The sequence below is a fragment of the Lissotriton vulgaris genome, chromosome 5 (genome assembly GCF_964263255.1).
Source record: "Lissotriton vulgaris chromosome 5, aLisVul1.2, whole genome shotgun sequence".
NCBI classification, from domain to species: domain Eukaryota; kingdom Metazoa; phylum Chordata; class Amphibia; order Caudata; family Salamandridae; genus Lissotriton; species Lissotriton vulgaris.
In genome coordinates, this window is record NC_141693.1 from 1,053,939,366 (window position 1) to 1,053,959,015 (window position 19,650).

Genomic DNA, 19,650 nt, shown 5'->3' on the forward strand with positions numbered 1-19,650 from the left:
AAAACCCAAGGTAGCTGCAGAGTTCGAAATTGTAAATACAGTTTGTCATGAAGCCATCTTTGTCACAAGATAGAGTAAGGCTGCCCTTTCACAATCAGGTGAACTTAGTGCTGACCGATGAGCGCACTCTCTGCCTACGAATAGCTTTCCTTTGTTCATCTTTGAAGACTCCCTCCCGCCACCCTTTCCTGGTATCCACAGGCATATCCCCACCATTTGTTACTTGGATCACTGAAGAAATGTACCAAGCCACACTTGTAAATGTATTTGTCTTGTAAAGCGCACTGCTGCCCTGAGGCGTCGTGGCGCTGTAGACCGCTGGGGGACCCGTCCTGGCTATCCCTGTGAGATGGACCCTACTGGGTATCTCCAAGGTGAAACCAGGCATCCCCGGCGAATGTGGGGGGGTCGTTGTAGAAATGAGACCAGCTAATGCTCAGAGTTGTCGAGTGTGATCCCTAGTTAGAGTTGGCACCGAGGCGAGAATTATCAAGTCTGCTGACCCTGGTCCACGACCCTGCCGCGTCGGGAATTGAACCCTGTTCCCGGACCGTTCTCTGCTTCCAGGTCTGCCGCCTCTAACCAGTGATCCACACCACTCCACTTGACTGTACCTTGAACCTGCTGTTGAGAGGTGCAACACCCAGGTGACTTGCATGAGTCTCTAAGTGGTCCTACATTGTTCTTTTATGTGCCCATCAGCCCTCACCATTTGCAGGTCAGGCCCCTGGTCATACTCCCATCTACCCTATACCAACAGTTAAAGGTATTAAAATGTTTTTCTGCAATGTACCTTTAGCTTTTAGTGGAGCTGTGTTAACTGTCTATTACTGCTTCTCATCTCAAGGGTCACTCCTTCTCTTTTATGCTAGGCCTCGACTACTCTGCCAACCAGCACAAGAGTCATGGAGGCCGGGTTTCTGTCATGTACCCAGTAGGGGTCTCATGCAATCTTATCTGTGTTATTGCTATGTCGTCCTAGTTACTGCAAAGTATTGGGGGAAAGCCTGACACAGCTTCTTTCCGGTGTTTGCTTCCAGCACTTCTAGCCAAAGAGAAAGTCCAAGCGTTCAATCCCAACCCAGTAGCCCTGAATTTGATCTGGTTCCTGATTAGCTTACATGTGGGTCATTAGACCTCTTGGAAAACTCCATGTGTATTCTTCAAGCAGGGGGAGCCATATTGGGTACCAAAACCTATTCTCCGAAGTGGGTAAAAGATGGCAGTGGTGCAGAATCAAAGACTTGCACACTATTTCACACACTTTCTTATGTTTTGTTCCAAATTTGGTCACCAATTCTTAGGAAAGGATTTAACCTACTGGTTATGTCCAGGTTATGAAGACCGCTTTGGAAATCTGGGCCATTCCCACATCAGATTATCAAATCTAAGCCTTGGTGCGATGGAAGACTCAACCAGGACAGACTATCCTTAAAAATAACTGAACATAGATGGAGATCAGCTCCATCCGCCAATCACCTCAAGATACTAAGAAAGAAGAGAAATTCATCCTACAGAAAGATAAAGCGCACCAAAGCAGACTTTTTCAGTCATTATTAGATCAGGCAAAAAACTTTTCGAGCTAATCAAAACTCAATCTAAGAATGCACCTCTCCGTCCCCAAGATAACTTAGGCCCACGACTCAATTGTAAAGAATTTTCTTCCTTCACTCTGAAGACCGATAACATAAAGATGGACCTTCTCAACGATCTAATCACACATACGAACCCCTCACCATCCCTTCTAGATGCCCCACATCGAAATCCATAAAAGTTCGGCCTAAAAAATAATGCATCTTGGTCATTCTTCAATACCTACAATTAATCTATTCTCAAAATGCTTATTTCCCTGAACCCTGCCAATCACTTCACTGACCCTCTTCCAGCAAACATAGAAAAGACTTCACCCGCTGCTGCTGCCTCTCTGGACCAAGATCATAAATAACTCTTTACACCAAGGATGCATCCCTGACATCCTCAAAGCCGGGCAGGTATCCCCCATTCTAAAGAAACCTACGACTGACCCTGTGGACTTAAACAATTACCACCCTATATCCAACATCCCTACCCTGGCCAAACTCTTAAAAAAAAAAATGTGTACACCTCCAGCTTGTAAGACATATAGGTAATTTCAGCCTACTCAACAAATACCAATCATGTTTCCGTGTAAGTCACAGCACTGAATCAGCCCTAACCTATATAGTTGACGATGCTCTACAAATCCTAGACCAGAACGGAGCCTGCTTACTCATCTTGCTCGACCTTTTCTCTGCCTTCGATACCGTCAAACACGATAATCTGCTAGACCTTCTGGAACACAGAATGGGATTATCTGGAGCAGTTCTAAACTGGTTCACTTCGTTCCTCCAAAACAGAACGCAAAGATTCAAGGTCAACCACTCCCTGTCCCAGTCACTTTAGGAGTCCCACAAGGATCTTCACTATCTCCTACACTGTTCAATCTATTCATGGAACCACACACTGAAATTCTCTACTCGTATAATGTACAATATCACATGTACGCAGATGACACACAACTATACCTAAAGATTCATGCTTTAGAAGACATCAAATCGCTCAATACAACTCTCGGAAAAACTTAGATCTGGCTGGCGGAAAACCATCTAAAACTGAATGCCCTCAAAACCGAATTCCTCCTAATCGCTCCTCCTGCCCAAGTACCCATGATGCAAGACTGGATCAAACACCTAACAACACTCAACTGCCAACCTCTTATCGTTGACTCAGCGAAATCGCTGGACAGAAATCTCAATATGCAGAAATGCCTCAGCAACACAACAAAAGGAGCAAACTTTCAGATAAATACTTTGAGAAAACTGAAACCTTTCCTGCCTGAACATGACTGTTCGAGGCATATGAGCTGCAGATTACACATTGTGCATAGATGTCCACCTAGTGTTGGGCCCGGATGTTTGCAGTTTGTTTTTGTTGTAGAAAAGTCTTTGGAAGTCACAGGACAGGTGACTCCTCCTTTGGATCATACTGCGCATGGGCATCGGCTCCATCCCCAGATTGTTTTTTTTCCGTCACTGGGCTCAGATGTGTTTCCAGCGCTCTGTGTTGGAACTGATTTCCTTCGTCGCACAATCCTCACCAGCTTCCAGAATTTAGTTTTGAACACTTTTCCAGTCGAGGCTAGTCTTCAACATCGAAGATTTTGATTCCTGTCGTCGACTACTGCCTTCGGGCCTAACTAGGCCTCGACTCCAGCTCATGGAAAGGACGCCATTTAAAAAGTGTCCTCAATGTGGATCGAAGTTTCCCCACACCGACCTTCATGAGGTGTGTAACCTTTGACTTTCCCCGGAGCACGAGGCCAGAGACTGTTCCACTTGTGCCTTCTTCCGCTCCAAGAAGACGATCCGGGACTGAAGAGCTAGGAGAATAATGGCTCGCTCTTCAGCTCCAATTCCAGACAACATCTTCGCAGAGGGCGTCGACGTCCCAGAACAACATGGCGTCGACAGCAACTCCGAGGCAGAAGATTCTGAAGTCGAGGACATCACTCCAGCACAGCGGGTCATAAGTAAGACCGTCAACCCCAACCCTTCCTCGACAGTCAAAAAAGGCTCCGGTCACACCCTCGCCCTCGGGTGCACACGGAGGCACTGCTTCTACTACCCCACCTTCGGGCCCGGCTAAGAAGCTAGCTAAGCCTTCCTGCGCCTCTGGCTCGAGTCTGCCTCCCCACGGTGCCGGCTGACACCTACCGGCACAGAAAAAGACAACATCACCTATCACGCCGGCATCGAAACAATCGGCGCCGGAACATACCGCTACTCCCTCGGCACTGAAACTCAGGTCGGAACCAAGCAAACATGCTTCGGATTCAAAAAGACCACAGAAACCGAAAAAAACATTGGATCCGAAAAATGCATCGAAGCCGAGAACCATCAGAGCCGAAAAAACCATTGTAGCCGAAAAAAACAATTGGAGCCGAAAAAAAAAAACTCCTGCTTCTCCTGTTAAAGACATTGCCCCCAAAAAAAAAGAAGCTACTTTGGTGCCAAAACCTGCTTCCGCACCAAAAGATCGGCCTCCTGCAGAGGACTTATTTCACCCAGACCCTGGACAAAAGACTCTGGTTAAAGATCCAATAAGTGGTCGATTAACTCGGTTAAAAAACCGACCACTGGATGCACCGGCTCCTCATCCAAAAAAGGACATGGCTACCTCTCCTCTAAGAGCTCCTTCCCCTTCTCCACCTATGCCATCACCACATGTGCCCCTACCACAACATTCCCCTACATCCTCTTATCATACCATCATATATGATGACAACAGGGATGATAGCTCTTATGATATAGGGGTAACGCAGATGATCCATCTATTCCTCCAGGCTCACCTGACCCGTGGGATGATTATAACACCCCAGACATCCCAAACGTCCCTGAAGACGACATATACCCCTCTAGGCCTTCCCCACCAGAAACACTATGGGCTTCAATCAATTAGTACACAGAGCTGCGCAGTATCATTGGGTGGACATGCATACAGACCCTGTAGATGAATACTTCCTAATGGATACCTTTGATAATGCACAAAGATCCTCATCCATTTTACCCATGCTTAAAGGAGTGATTAAGCATGCTCCTGAAGTCTTCAAAGACCCAGTTAGAACTCTGTCATAAACCCACGAATAGAGAAGAAATATAAAGCCGCCCCTTCAGACCAAGCATATATTACCCAGTACCACTAGACTTGCTTGTGGTTACCAATGCACGCAAAAGAGCAAATTCACAAACATCAGGTGAATCTCCCCCACCAGATAAAGAGTCTAAGCTGCTTGACGCATAGGGGAAAAGAACTGCGTCTCAAGCAGCAAACATGTGGCGTATTGCCACTACACAAGCATTATTGGCAAGATATGATGGGGCACATTATGACGAATTAGAATCATTAATGCAGCACCTCCCTGATAGGTACAAAGATAGAGCAAATTAACTTATCCAAGAAGGGAAAAATATTATAAACACCTCCATTTGTTGTGCTCTTGACGCAGCAAACACTGCCTCCAGAGCAGTTAACACCAGCGTTTTGTTACGTAGACATGCCTGGCTACGCATATCAGGGTTCAAACCTGAAGTCCAAAGTGCTATACTTAACCAACCCTTTGATGAGCAACACTTATTCGGACCCAATGTAGATGTATCCCTTGAAAAGATAAAAAAAGATACAGCTATGACCAAATCTATGGGAGCCCTGCAGTTGCAGGCTCCCAGACGTTCATTTCGCCGCTCATCTTACAGAGGCGCCACCAGGCGATACTCTTCTGACACACCTTCTACCTCGTACAAAGCCCTCACACAATCCACCTATAGTAGGGTCTACCAAAGGGGTGGGTACAGAGGTAACAACAATAAGGGCAGAGGTAAAAACAACAACTCCCGCTCTGCCTCTACCCCTGCCCAATGACTCCCCTCTCCTTCCCCCGCCCCATTCCACTCCTGTCGGGGGAAGACTACAACAACACTTACCAGCCTGGGAAAACATCACATCAGACAGGTGGATGCTTCAAATAATTCAGTCAGGTTACTGTCTAGAACTAACATCCACCCCCCCAAACATACCACCAAGGCAGCGTCCAATGTCACAGGAACATTTGTCACTGCTCAGGCAGGAAGTGATATCCCTCCTGCACAAAAATGCAATAGAAATAGTCCCAATGCATCAGCAAAACAAAGGAGTATACTCCCTATATTTTTTAATCCCAAAGAAGGACGGATCTCTAAGACCTATCCAAGACCTCAGACCTCTAAACATTTTACATACAGTCCGATCATTTTCATATGGTCACACTCCAACAAGTCCTTCCACAAACCGACTTCCTTGTCACTCTAGATCTCCAGGACGCCTACTTTCACATTCCTAACTTCACAGCGCACAGAAAATATCTCAGATTTGTGCTGGGCGGGCAGCACTACCAGTTCAAAGTGCTCCCATTCGGAGTCACAACCGCACCAAGGGTGTTTACCAAATGCCTAGCATTGGTAGCAGCACACTTAAGAAGACAGCATATTCATGTCTTCCCATACCTAGACGACTGCCTCATTGCCTCATAAAAGCCAGCTCATACAGCCAGTGTGTACAATACACTCGCGCTACGATTCAACTGCTCCACGACTTGGAATTCACAGTAAATCACACCAAGTCACATCTGCAACCTTCACACATACAACAATATCTCAGCACTACAATAAACACCCAACTAACACTAGCCTATCCCTCTCCAGCCAGGATAACAAGTGTACAAACTCTCCTAACAAGATTCAAACTACAACACTCGCTTCCAGCTCGAGGGTTCATGCAGCTAATTGGAATGATGGCATCTTGCATATTTATACTACCTCACGCAAGACTGCAAATGTGTCCACTTCAAGAGTGCCTAGCACGCCAATGGAACCAGGCTCGTGGTCAATTAACAGACCTAGTGTTGGTAGACAGTCGGACTCATCGCTCTCTGCAATGGTGGAGCACCAAAAACCTTTCAAAGGGCCACCGTTTCTAAAGCCAGTTCCTCAAATAATCATGACCGCAGACGCAGCGCTCTCCGGTTAGGGAGCTCACCTTCTGCATCACACCATGCAAGGCAGTTTACTCCACATCAACCATTTGGAGTTACTAGCTGATTTTCTAGCCCTAAAAGCATTCCAAAAACAAGTATCAGGCAAAGCTGGCTTAGTCCGCACAGACAATATGACAGCCATGTACTATATAAAAAAACAAGGGGGAGCACACTCTCTGCAGCTCTCTGTTAGCACAGCAGATATGGAGATGGGCTATACCACTAAACATCTTCCTCTTAGCCCAACACGTTCCAGGAGTACAAAACACCATGGCAGATCTGCTAAGTCGACAGACACAGCAGATCGACAAGTGGGAACTTCATCCACAAGTTCTTCAACCGTTCTTTCAAATGTGGGGACAACCTCAGATAGACCTCTTCGCCACCCACGAAATGCAAAATGCCCAAACTTCGCTGCCAGATATCCACACCTGCTATCCAAAGGCAATGCGATATGGATGAACTAGTCAGGACAATTTGCGCACGCTTTTCCTCCTCTCCCACTACTTCCGTTAGTGGTACGCAAGCTACAGCAACATTCCCTAACACTCATTCTAGTTGCTCCAACTTGGGCCAGAGAACCGTGGTACACCACGCTGCTGCAACTATCTGTGGCACCACGCCAAAAACTAAGCCTATCTCTACACCTATTGACACAGAACCATGGAGAAATCAGACACCCGGACCCAGCTCAGCTCAACCCAGCGATCTAGCTCCTGAAGTCATAGAGTTTGGTTACCTTAACCTTCCTCCAGAATGCATGAATGTTATTAAAGAAGTTAGACGTCCCACTTCTAGAGCATGTTATGCTGCTAAGTGGAAACAGTTTGTGATATACTGTCAAAACAACCACATAAATCCTTTAAATGTCTATTCAACACATCATAGGATATCTATTACAACTTCAAAAGTGTAATTTAGCCTACACGTCTATCAGACTACACCTTGCTGCCATTGCAACATATTTACAAAATAGACCACATCTATCTCTTTTTAGAGTACCTGCTATAAAAGCTTTCATGGAAGGACTCAAAAGAATAATCCCTCCCAGAAAGCCACCTTCACCAGTGTGGAACTTAAACATTGTTCTCACACGGTTAATGGGACCTCCCTTTCAACAGTTACATAAATGTGAATTGCAATTCCTAACTTGGAAAGTAGCTTTCCTAGTAGCCATTACTTCTCTCAGAAGAGTTAGTGAACTACAAGCATTTACCTTTCAAGAACCCTTTCTGCAAATGCATCATAACAAAGTGGTTCTACGTACTAATCCTAAATTCCTTCCAAAAGTCATTTCACCATTCCATCTAAATCAATCTGTTGAGCTGCCCGTATTTTTCTCGCAGCCACAAACAGTTGCAGAAAGAGCTCTACACACCTTAAATGTCAAAAGAGCATTACGGTACTACATCGAAAGGACACAAACTTTTCGTAAAATGAAACAACTTTTTGTGTCTTTTTCACCACCACATAAAGACAACCCCATATCAAAATCGGGGATAGCTAGGTGGATTGTTTCATGCATACAAATATGTTACCATAAAGCCAAACGTACAATAACAATTCCTCCAAAAGCCCATTCTAGAAGGAAAATAGGTGCTTCAATGCCATTCTTAGGGTACATCCCCCTAGATGATATATGCAAAGCAGCTACATGGTCTACACCGCACAGATTCACGGAACACTATTGTGTAGATGTGCAAACTAAACAACAAGCCACTGTGGGCCAGGCTGTACTAAAAACTGTTTCAAACAACTGCAACAGATACGGGTAGTTGCCACTAAAGGTGGGTACTGCTATACAATCTATGCACAGTGTGTAATCTGCAGCTCATATGCCTCGAACGGAAAATGCTACTTACCAGTATGCATCTGTTCTTGGCATGTAGAGCTGCAGAGTTACACACGCCCACCCGCCTTTGTCTGTTCCAGTATTATCTTAATAAGATACAAATCACATGGACATCACTACTTCTTGTACAGCACCATCACTTCCCTAATGGCGAAAAACAATCTGGGGATGGAGCCGATGCCCATGCGCAGTATGATCCAAAGGAGGAATCACCTGTCCTGTGACTTCCAAAGACTTTTCCACAACAAAAACAAACTGCAAACATCCAGGCCCAACACTAGGTGGCCATCTATGCACAGTGTGTAACTCTGCAGCTCTACATGCCAAGAACAGATGCATACTGGTAAGTAGCATTTTCCTTAAGCTGGCAGAACACGCTCCAGTCATCCCAAGAGTGGAATACAGGAGTGTCTCTCTCTGCGGCCTGCCCAGATCTTCAACGGCCCCTCTAAGAGCCTCAATCAATGCTGCAGCAAGGCTTATCACTGGCTCCAAAAGAAGCTCCCACATATCCCCGGACCTAAAATCCCTTAATTGGCTACCTTTTTGAAGCCAGAATTTATCTAAAAATAGCAGGTATGACACATAAAGCCATTCATCACAATGCACCCAGGTATCTGGCACATAAACTGGCACCCTCATGTGGGATCAGATCTTCCAGAAGTGCCAAAAACCTCTTACTGAAACTGCAAAGATTGAACAAGAAGAAAACATTCAACCAAACCTTTTCAGGGATGGCGCCAAGAATTTGGAATGCTTTGCCCTCAGAAACTAGACTTAATCCCTCTACTGCAAAGGTCTTTAAACTTTTTGATGCCGTGACCCCCTTGTCAAGCTTTTTTAGACGTAAGGACCCCCTTCTGAAAAAAAATTCTAGAACCTGGTACTCCTCATCGACAACCATAAAAGCCCCCAATTCCCACAGCAAATAATGTTTTCAGTGGGGAAATAATATTAAACAGTGTTAAGGAAACCAAAGGTCAGTGAGTGTGGGGGGAGGTAGTCAAAGGTGTATCTAAAAACAAAGGGCCTCGTTTATGAGGAATTGGTATTGGGCAGTGCTTCAAGTTTTCTTGCGGCGCCCTATGACAATTTGAAAGAGCATGAATGCACCAGATTTATGAAATGCAGGGCATTATCCTTTTCCTTTGCGTTGGGGCACAAATCACTGCCATAGGCAGGGTTGTTTATGTTCAGGAAGGGGCACCTTTCTTCACAAAAACAATCCAGAGAGACGTTTTCCTCTTTCTATGTGAGCTGCAGAATGCAATGCACATGGAAAGAGGAAAAACGAGTAAAAAAGAGAACGTTTCTCCTCGTTACGCCTCCACTGTGGAGGCATCCGTTTTTGGAGCTTCCCCAGGCTTATGTGATTTTGTAAATATGGGGCAGCATCAAAATCCATGAGTGTTGTGTGGGAACTCCACGCAAAGCCCATGAACACCTCTTTGAGGTGGAATAAGGCTAAGCAGTGGCGTGCGCTGCTATGTCTTACTCCATATATATGAGGCCATGCAAAGCCATGCAGGGTGACTATGCACCGCATCATAGATATGGTTAAGACGCTTGCGCCACCGGAGCTTAAAAAAAAAGTTGTGTTCTGGAGATGCAAGCCTCTCATAAATATGCACCTAAAAATTCTGTGGGTATTTTAGGTCTTTCACCATCAGCTATCTACATTTAAAAATAATGGGCTGCGTAAATGAAAAATAAATAAAAAAAGCTGTTACTCAGTGGGAAATGCACAGCAATACATTATGAAACTTCTATTAGTTAATGAACTGCAGACGTCAGTGTGTAACCAGAGAGACACAGAATTAAATCAGGATTGGTGCAGTGGATACTAGTTATGTGTATTTTTAGCTCAAAGAGGTCCTAGCCTGTGACAGAAAGCACTGTAAATATGCAAGTCATTATTTTATACTTTCATTACACACAGTGTAAAATAAAATGCTGCAAAACATCCAAGTAGTTTTACTATAAAACAGTGCTTCCAAAATGTAGATTTTAGTAATACAAGAGCGTATGTAATGCAATTTTGTTTTACATAACAGGTCCCTTCAACATCTCTGCAGGGGTACTAAAGGCTGTGTAGATGCAGTAAAATTAAAGGCAGGCACTTACAAGCCCAATTGTTAACTCTTTGCACTTCCACTCAAAGATTTGTTTTTTTTGTCATCACAAACCCTGGAGTTATTGGATTAATTTAAGCCAGAACTGCTCATTCTTTACATCGATAAGGATCTAAATTAGCCCTCCCAGGACAGCTGTCTTTTTTGAAAGGAAAGCAATCTTTTTGTATTGCACAGACAAGTGAAGCTGGGGAATGCGCAACCCCCTTTCCAGGACTCCAGGGCCCTCCTGGGGGTGGCGCCCCACAGATTGAAGACCTCTGGTCTACTGCATCTTTCAAAAAAGAAGTGAAATCTTTTCTCATGGCTAAGTTCACTTGGGCATGGGCTACTGTTATTATGCGACTCAACATTTGATCTACATGGAACTATATATTATTTACTGTCCATCTATGTATCCTAGCTATTGTATCTAAATTATGCTTGAAATACATGGAACATGGAACGTTTTGTTATGCACCATAAACTATCTATCTACGGTATTGTGATTAAACTATCATTGACTGTCATGGAACTTTGTTCTTTACCATGTACCTATGTATCTAAGACATTTACCTTGTAAAGCGCTCTGATACCAGCAAGAGTCTTATTCACGCTATATAAAACTTTCAAATAAAGAAAACGTTCAGGTTGGTGATATACATACTTTACCACTATTGGGGAAGCTTCCGCCCACCTGAGAACTTAGTAAAGCCCCATCTAAGCTGGCCAACGTATTTTTGTGGCAAATCCACTGTCAGTTTAGTATGGCTGTATCTAGGCCCATGGCTTGCCCTTAAAATCATTCCTCATTTCAGACATCACACACCTATCTAGTAAGATAGCCCTCATAACTCCTCCAGATGTGAGGGAAATCCATTTTTAGGTCTCGCCTGAGCCAGCGCATGTGCTGTTCTGGCGACACTTTTAGTAAGAGGGCTTAAAAAAGCTCACCACACGCTTTTGCTTGTGACCTAAAGCTTGCGGTTACGTGCATATCCGCCATCTGGCCTTCCTCTTTTGGCATGGCTCATTAAGCCGATCGCTCGCGGGCACCCTTACAGCGCGCAATCGCGGGCACCCTTACAGCGCGCGTTCACTTTCACGACCGCGTCACTTTCACGGCCAATGCTTGTTCCTCAATACTTATTCTGATGTGTACTCTTGGAGAGGTGCCTTCATCCTTCACAGCGGAAAGAATGACTATTCTTTTTCATTCACTTATAGGAATTTGGGGATCACCGGCGATGCCTGATGAAGAAAAGGGGGCTTCTCCCTGGTCTGGGCTTATAATTCTTCTGTACCGTGGTCCTTTCACTATAATCGGTTCTACGCTCTCGGTGCACATGGGTGAAGCGCTGCCTTGCAGTGTTGCATTGTTGACTTTGGATTTACTTGTTTGTTCTCTTTTATTGACCTGGTGTAGTCATTTTACAGAATAAACACCAGCTGCCCCAATGGCGTCTTACAAATAAAACTGTTTGATTCTTAGCACGATTCACCCGTTGGTTGGTCCTCCGTTATCATGTCATTGTTATTGTGAAACGTATCTGTTTGTGTTTATTATGTGCAGTAGGCTTGTCTGTTTCCATCCAAGCCTTTGCTGTCAGTTCGCCCCTGGCAGGGCTTTGCCGGGTGGTGCCTATGTTCTATGTCACTCGCATCTTTGGTTTGTGATGGCGCACAGCGCTGCAGTAGTGTATTTTATGCATATCAGAGACTGTACTGTAACAATGGGTTTTACTTCCTCCGGGATCACTCTAATTCCGGGGAACTATGATAAAAATATGCAGCTGTTTCTGCTTTTCTCTGGTTATGTGTGTAGGTTTGTTTAAAAGCTGTGGCTGCTGTGTTTTTTCCTTTCCCCCGGTGTTACTGTTTGCCAGTGCTAATTGACTCAATTGTTTCCCCTCTACCTCTGATCCCTTTGCTTCTCATAAACCTGCCACTGAGTCGCTGTAGCCCATCCCACTCAATGGCCTCGGTTATGCTTGTCACCATACATTTTATGTTCTTCCAGCTGTTGTGCGCTGATGGGACTTGGGGGAGCCGTTTGTCAACCAAACAGTTGTGTTTTGGTGGATGTTAATTCCCGGGGGTTGGTGAACATTATCTCTAATTTCTTATATAAGTCACCGGCTAAAGAGATCCCAGCCCCGCTCCGATGTGGGTCACTGTGCCTCCTGCAATAATGCCTCCATTGGTGCCTGGGCACACGCGTGGAAATCTGTGCAGCCCGCAGCGCGCTGGCAAACGACCCAGGGCGCATGTGTTACTTCAGATGTAGCGCCACGCCGTAAACCACTGTCACCAGTGTGCAGCAAGCAGTGCAGATGCATGACACAGCCATTAAAGGGTCCCTTACTGCTCGAGCTCGGTTCCGCTCCGCAGCGCAAGCCTGGGCGCAGCCTCTCTGCTACAGCTGGGTAAGTTGACCATGTGTACAAGCGTGTTATAAAATAATCACGCCGTCACTGACTTTATCTTCATTAACTCGCCTTCTGCTCTCCCTTTGCTTTTCTCTCTCTGCCTCAGACACAAGCACCTTCCCTCACTAGGTCAAATTTACTCTCCTTGTGTTTCGCTCTTCCTTTCCCTCACGTATTCCCCCTCTATATTTCTCGTTCTCTCCCGGACACCTCGCACTCTCTCCCTCCAGCTCTTCCATTCTATCTCTCCCTTTTTTCCCCAGCTCTGGCCGGCCGTGTCAACCCCCTTTTTTTTCAAACTTTTAGCCATGGTGCATAGCAGCCCGCTGCTGGACAGTATAACTTAACTGCTTTTTAGGATAGGATAGTCCGTGTGTCAATATGTGCAGTTTAGCCATGTTGTACAGCAGAGCGGCTAATATACAAAATGGCTGAAAGTTTTTTTTTTTTTTAAACAAGCATTGGCATAGCCAATAGGTCCTGCAATAGGTCTCGCCTTTGGAACCTTATAAGTATTTAGTTATGCAGTACAATATGCAGTTCAATAACCTTGGTGCAACAACATAAACTGTTGCATGTTTAAACACTTATAAGGTCCCAAAGGCGAGACCTATTGGCTATGCCAATGCTTGTTTTCTGTTGAAGGCAGCTACGTCAGATTTATCAACATTCGTGATATAACAGAACTGTCTGACCGTATTAGTATACAGAACACAGACCGCTTGTGGCTCCTCCTGTCCGGACCACATTGAGGCAAAACAATTAATCTTACATACAGATTACAGCAACATGCCAAAATGCATTCGATGATTTAAAGACGTAAAGTCCTAGGCCATCAGACTGCATGGGATAAAACGCTCTTTCTCATTCTCTCATTCGTGTATATATATATATATATATATATATATATATATATATATATATATATATATATATATATATATATATATATATATATATATCATACCCATACCCTTAGCCAAGGGTGGCAGGCAAACCAGTAATTGCTGTAGAGAGAAAATATAGGATGTTTAAAGATCAAGTAGATTGAATGCCATTATACCTTACTGTTGAAGAAACGTTTTTCAGAATTCTCATTACTACAACAGAATGAAATGAAAGAAGAAAATTTATAACGCGCAGACTATGCCCAAAGGGCAGCAAGGCGCCTAGCTCAATATTGGTTATAAGTCCCAGGAGCTGATTACTGGTAGGCTTTCTTAAAACACCATGTTTTCAGGGCCTTTTTAAAGAGGGGCAGTGAAGATAGAGACTTAAGTTCCAAAGGGAGTGCATTCCAGAGACGGGGGGCGACTGTAGAGAAGGCTCTACCTCCCCATCTGGTCTTCTTGGTCCGAGGGATAACCAGAAGATTTTGTTGCCGTGAGCGCAGACATCTGCTGGGGACATAGTTGGAGAGAAGTGAACCCAGCCCAACAGATGTTTCAGTTTTCAGAGCGCTATGCACCAAGCAGATGATTTTAAAGGAGATACGGTGCTCTATAGGGAGCCAGTGTAGGTTCTTTCTGGCTAGTGTCGCCGAGGAGGATCGGGGGGTGTCCAGGACGAATCTTGCAGCCGCATTTTGTACTATTTGCAGTCGCTGTATTAGTCCCTTATTAATCCCTGCATACAGTGAGTTGCAGTAGTCCAATCTTGAACCAACCAATGCAACCACTGTCTGTTTCCTAGCTTGCGGGGAGAGATAGTGCACTATTCGGCGGAGAATTTTGAGAATTCCCCAGCAAGTAGCCACTGTTCTATTAACCTGAAGGGTCATTGCCAACGAGGTATCAAACATGACCCCTAGGTTCCTAGCTGAGTGGGAGGGGACCGGGCAGGTTCCCAGGGATTGCGGCCACCAATCATTTGACCACACATCCTGGTCCTTTCCAAAGATCAGCACCTCGGTCTTATCGCCGTTCAGCTTCAGAGAGTTGACTATCATCCAGTCAGAGACTGTTTGCATGCAACTCCTGAAGCTGGAGGCGGAGGTACTGACCGGTTGGGCTAGTGACACCATATTCTGAGTGTCATCTGCGTATGACACTACTTCCATTCCCTGGGCTTTTACCAATCTCGCTAGGGGGGCCACATAAATGTTAAATAGGGTCGGGCTTAAAGCCGACCCTTGTGGTACCCCACATTGCAGAGATGTAGCAGGGGAGAGGTATTCTCCTAGTTTAATCCTCTGTTCTCTAAGATCTAAAAAAGAGGACAGAAGGTCCAGGTCTGACCCCTCCACTCCTATCTCCCTCAGACGAGATGTTAGAATCGAGGGAGATAGGGTGTCAAATGCTGCGGTCATGTCGAGTAAGACCAGCAATGTTGTCTGACCCTGATCTACCTTCATTCTGATGTTATCAGTAACCATAGTAAGTGCGGACTCCGTACTATGTAGTTTCCTGAACCCATGCTGGGTATGATCTAAAAACCCAGAGGAGTCCAGGAAAGCAGACAGATGCAGATTCAGGTGAGACTCAAGCATTTTGGCGGGGGCAGGAAGTAACGATATGGGCCTAAGGTTTTCAGGATTGTGGGGTCAAGTGAGGATTTTTTGAGTAATGGCCTAACAATGGCTTTCTTCCAGACTGACGGAAAGATCCCGTGTGACAGGGCACTATTCATTACTTCCAGTAGAGGAGGAAGCAGTGTATTCCTACACTCCATCACATTAAGAGGACATGGATCCAAAGGGGAAGAGGATTTAGTCCTATTCAGCAATGAATTTAGATTATCGAGTGTAAGCAGTGGGAAATTGGAGAGAGTCTTGGTGGGGTCTTTATGCCAGGCCTCTAGATTTGTAAGTGCCTGGATAGTGTTAGTCCCAAGGAATTTTTTCTGCGCTTCTAAGTTGATAGCTATCTCATCGATCGATTTTGGTATAGAAAAAAGTTGAGATCTTATCGCAGAACTCCTGAGAACCCTTCACTGGGTCTGGAACTTGTAGTGTACAAAGGGAGTCCACTATCTTGAACAGCTCCTTCGGTGAGGTAGTGAGTTCTGAGAAATATTCTTGTTTTGTTTTAATGACTGCGGCTTTATATTCACCCAGCAATTGCTTGTGAGCCTCTGTCAGTAGAGTCCCATGATTTCCTCCATTTTCTCTCCTGTGTCCTGCAACCTTGTCTCAGTAGCCTAAGAGGCTCAGTAAACCAGGGGGCAGAGGGCCTGCATCTCGCTGAGTATCGTCGTATAGCGGGAGCTAGAGTATCTAATGCACCAGAGATGGAGTTGGCAAGATTTTGTGCTGCCTTCTCAGGGTCAGGAAATCAAAAGCGCATATTTCTGCACATATATTACATATTGTTTAAGAAAAGAAAATGCAAGAAAGAGCATTGCAGGAATAGTTGTTGCAACAATATGAATTAAAGGCTCAAAATAGGCATAATATAATGGTAGCCTGGGCCAAGCAAGGGGAAAGTGTGCTTGGTTGTGAATGTGTAATTTCATTTTTGTTTTTGTGGGAACTCGAATTATATTTTTAAAACCTTTTCTGATGCCATCAAGTTGTATAACGGAAGATGTGTTGTTTTCCCAGTTGCTGCTTGGGACTTTTTGAAAATGGTTCTGTTTTATTGTACGTTTTCTGGCAGTAACATTTCCTTCCTGTTTTCCATTTTAGGATTTCTGCCAAATTATTTATTGCCTGCTTATGAGGAGGTAGTGAATCGGCCTCCAACTCCCCCACCACCATACAGTGCCTTACATCAACAGTGTGTTCCAGCATGCAGCATTACACCAGTTCCAGATGTCTCGAGAGACCATCAGTCTGTCCAAAACAACTCTCCAGTAGCCGGTGCAACTGAAAGTAATTCTAGGTCGCCGACCATCAGGGTGGATGTGTCTCCGGCACACCTAGAGCAGGTGTCAAACAAAGTTTCTTTTGTTGAGTCGAGTTCTTATACCACTGGTGCTGACCCAAAGGAGATAACTGATCAAGTGACCTTAATGGATAACGATTCGGAATACAAGACCGAACTACTTGAGGATTACTGCTCAAAAAGCTATGACCCAAGTGCCTTTATGGATAGCAAGGAAAGCACTCCCGGGCGGCACCGTCGCTTCACAGGAGACTCTGGGATTGAAGTTTGTGTGTGCAACCGGCATCACCATGATGACTTCAAAGAGATTGATGGTCCTGTCGATGTTGAACTTGATGACCCCATGGATTTCTGTGACAGCTGCACCTCATGCGATGCCCGACCGCATGGGGATGAGGAAGAAGGCCTGTTCAACCATTCCGAAGTGCATTCTCCACATAGCCACCAGCATGTGCCTCGGCAGCCTCTTTTATTTTTAAACACAATCAATGAACAAGACTCCCCCAACTCGCAGAACAGCACAAGTTCTCCTAGCCAAAGTGGATGTGATTGATGCAGGGAGGAGGATTCTATGTAACAGACTTAACAAAAATGTTTTTTTGTCATTTTTTTCTTTCTCTTGGTAAAGCTCAGAGGAACTAAAACATTTGTTTCTCTCTTCCTAAGTAGGGCGTTTGGCAAATTGGAGCTGGCGAATAGCTTATCTTTTGTAATGATAAATCCGGGTGGAGGATTTTTTTTCTTTTAAAGAAAAAACAAATGTTTGTTTGTTTTAAACTTGCTTTATGGCCCTGAAATGAAAGTGAAGAGAGAGTGGGTGGATATTGTGGAGGAGTCTGTGATTGTATGTATATCAGTTTTTTGCAACAAATTGATCTTTAATAGCACTGAATTTGTAGACTTAATGTTAAGGACAATTATGCTAGCTCTAGAATGAGCTTATCCTTTGACCACCTTGATATTCAAAATATTGCTTGTTGAGCCAATCAAGCATCTTGTAAAAGGAATTTTAAATGAAGTCTCAAAAAAATAAGCTTTGCCAAAAACATTTTTGTTTTTTGTTTGACTTTTACTAAACAAGGACATTGCAATGGGGCTACTCTTTGGACTTAATAGGCAGCTGGTCTATTATCAAATTACTGTGGTTATTGCAAAAGGGTATTGTTAATACTGTCGTAAAGAAGATTTGAAAGGTTTGAGAAATACCTTGTGGTAGGGGAAGGGTCCGCCCAGCAACAGGGAATAGAGCTATAAATGGGGGCAAAGGTTACTGGATGGCTGCATGTCATCGTGGCACCATATTCCAGTGATCATGCTTCCTGCTACTAACCATTGTAATCTAGAACTTTGATTCAGTTGCATTAAAACAGGGCTACCATTAGGCAGGATTTCACTAGACCAGTGATTACAATGCAAGAACAGATGCACCCAAGATCTGGATCATCTACCCCATTGACCTCCGAGCTGCTCTGAAGCTTGTGGAGGTCCGGAAGGGGCATTTAGAAAGCAATACCCTCCGTATTCAAGACATATACCAGTGCCCTGTTGCTTCCTAGCTAGGGGAGCACTCTACTCGTACATAGATGCATGAAAACCCAGGGCTGGAAAATAGTTGCAATGATATCATGATATTATCAGATTACCTAAATAGTGTATCTTTCCATTTTGAAATGTAATCATTCTGGATTTAAATAATTGACTCCCCAACTTTAATGTAGAAAATGTCATGGTCTTAAGAATCCCTGAAGTGTCTTTAATTTAGTTTTAAAATGTTAAACTGATTGACAGAAACGAGTTCTCCACTGGTTACATTCCTCCTTTTTCTCATTGTAACTGCATGAAACAGTTATGGTTCCTCTGGGCCTCAGTTGTCGTGCTTGATGTCCCACTTTTATTTTTTGAGCCATGGAGTCTCTCCAGGAATGAGAGCCAGGCTAGGAGGAAATCCGGTAAAACAGGGTAGATTCAGGTTCACACATTAACCTTCGCATTTGATCATGGGAATTGTTCTCTCCTCCAAGACAGGGTGTTGTTCTTCCATTTGTACAGTTGTGTACATCCTTTTAGAACTAAAACATGTTCTGTATGGAAACTGTTTTTTCATATTGTGCCTCTGTGCATTCAATCAATGCACCTGTACCTTCAGCAGTTGAACCAAAATCTGTTAAATTACAGCAACCATCATTCTACAGTGTCACTTTTGATACAGTGTCTTGCATTGTCAGCTTTAAAAATCAGAACTACTGTATTGCAGTAAACGATGTATGTTCTTGCATGAATATTACTTACAATGTACCTTAAGTCAAAATAGGAACAAATGTTTAACCTGTGAACGGAAAACAAATATATTTAATAACACACATTTATCCAAGTGTCTGCCTTTCGTTGAGTAATTTTGATTGTGCATTGTGTGGTAAATTGACATTATTACCTTGTACACTTAATCTTGTTGACTTCCTTCTGAAATCTTACGTGTACTACCGTAGAAGGTGTACCTATAGAAATTGAAAAGTTCCATGCTTGGTCAATGTGTCTTCCTCACCACTATGAAACAATATGAGAATTAAAAACATCCTACAAGTTGCTGCAATCAATTTGCATCAAAGAGTAAAAGCAGTGGCAGGGAGCACAAGGGCATATGTGTATTGGTGCTTGGATGTACTCTGATTTCTAACTTGAGATGAAGTTACTGTAGGAAAAGATCGCTTAACCCTTTTAGCATGGCCATGCCCCCTGCATTGTGACATTCTAAGGTTCCGGCTGTTGTCTTTTATGGGTTGTTTTTTTATTCCTGCTCTTCTTTTCTTTAAAAAAAAAAAAAAAAACTTCACTTAATACTTTTGTTTGC

The 19,650-nt window shown here is 44.1% G+C and overlaps 1 protein-coding gene across 2 annotated transcripts in view; it reads left to right on the forward strand.

The window, feature by feature from the left end:
• Nucleotides 1-19,173, forward strand: part of WBP1L (WW domain binding protein 1 like) — a 187,213-nt gene extending 168,040 nt beyond the window's left edge. For both annotated transcript variants that reach the window (XM_086922702.1, XM_086922703.1), the window contains exon 4: nt 16,604-19,173. In XM_086922702.1, coding sequence (XP_086778828.1) covers nt 16,604-17,355 — 752 coding nt within the window. In that variant the 3' untranslated portion in view covers nt 17,356-19,173. The remainder of the gene's footprint in view (nt 1-16,603) is intronic.
• Nucleotides 19,174-19,650: the final 477 nt, after the last annotated feature.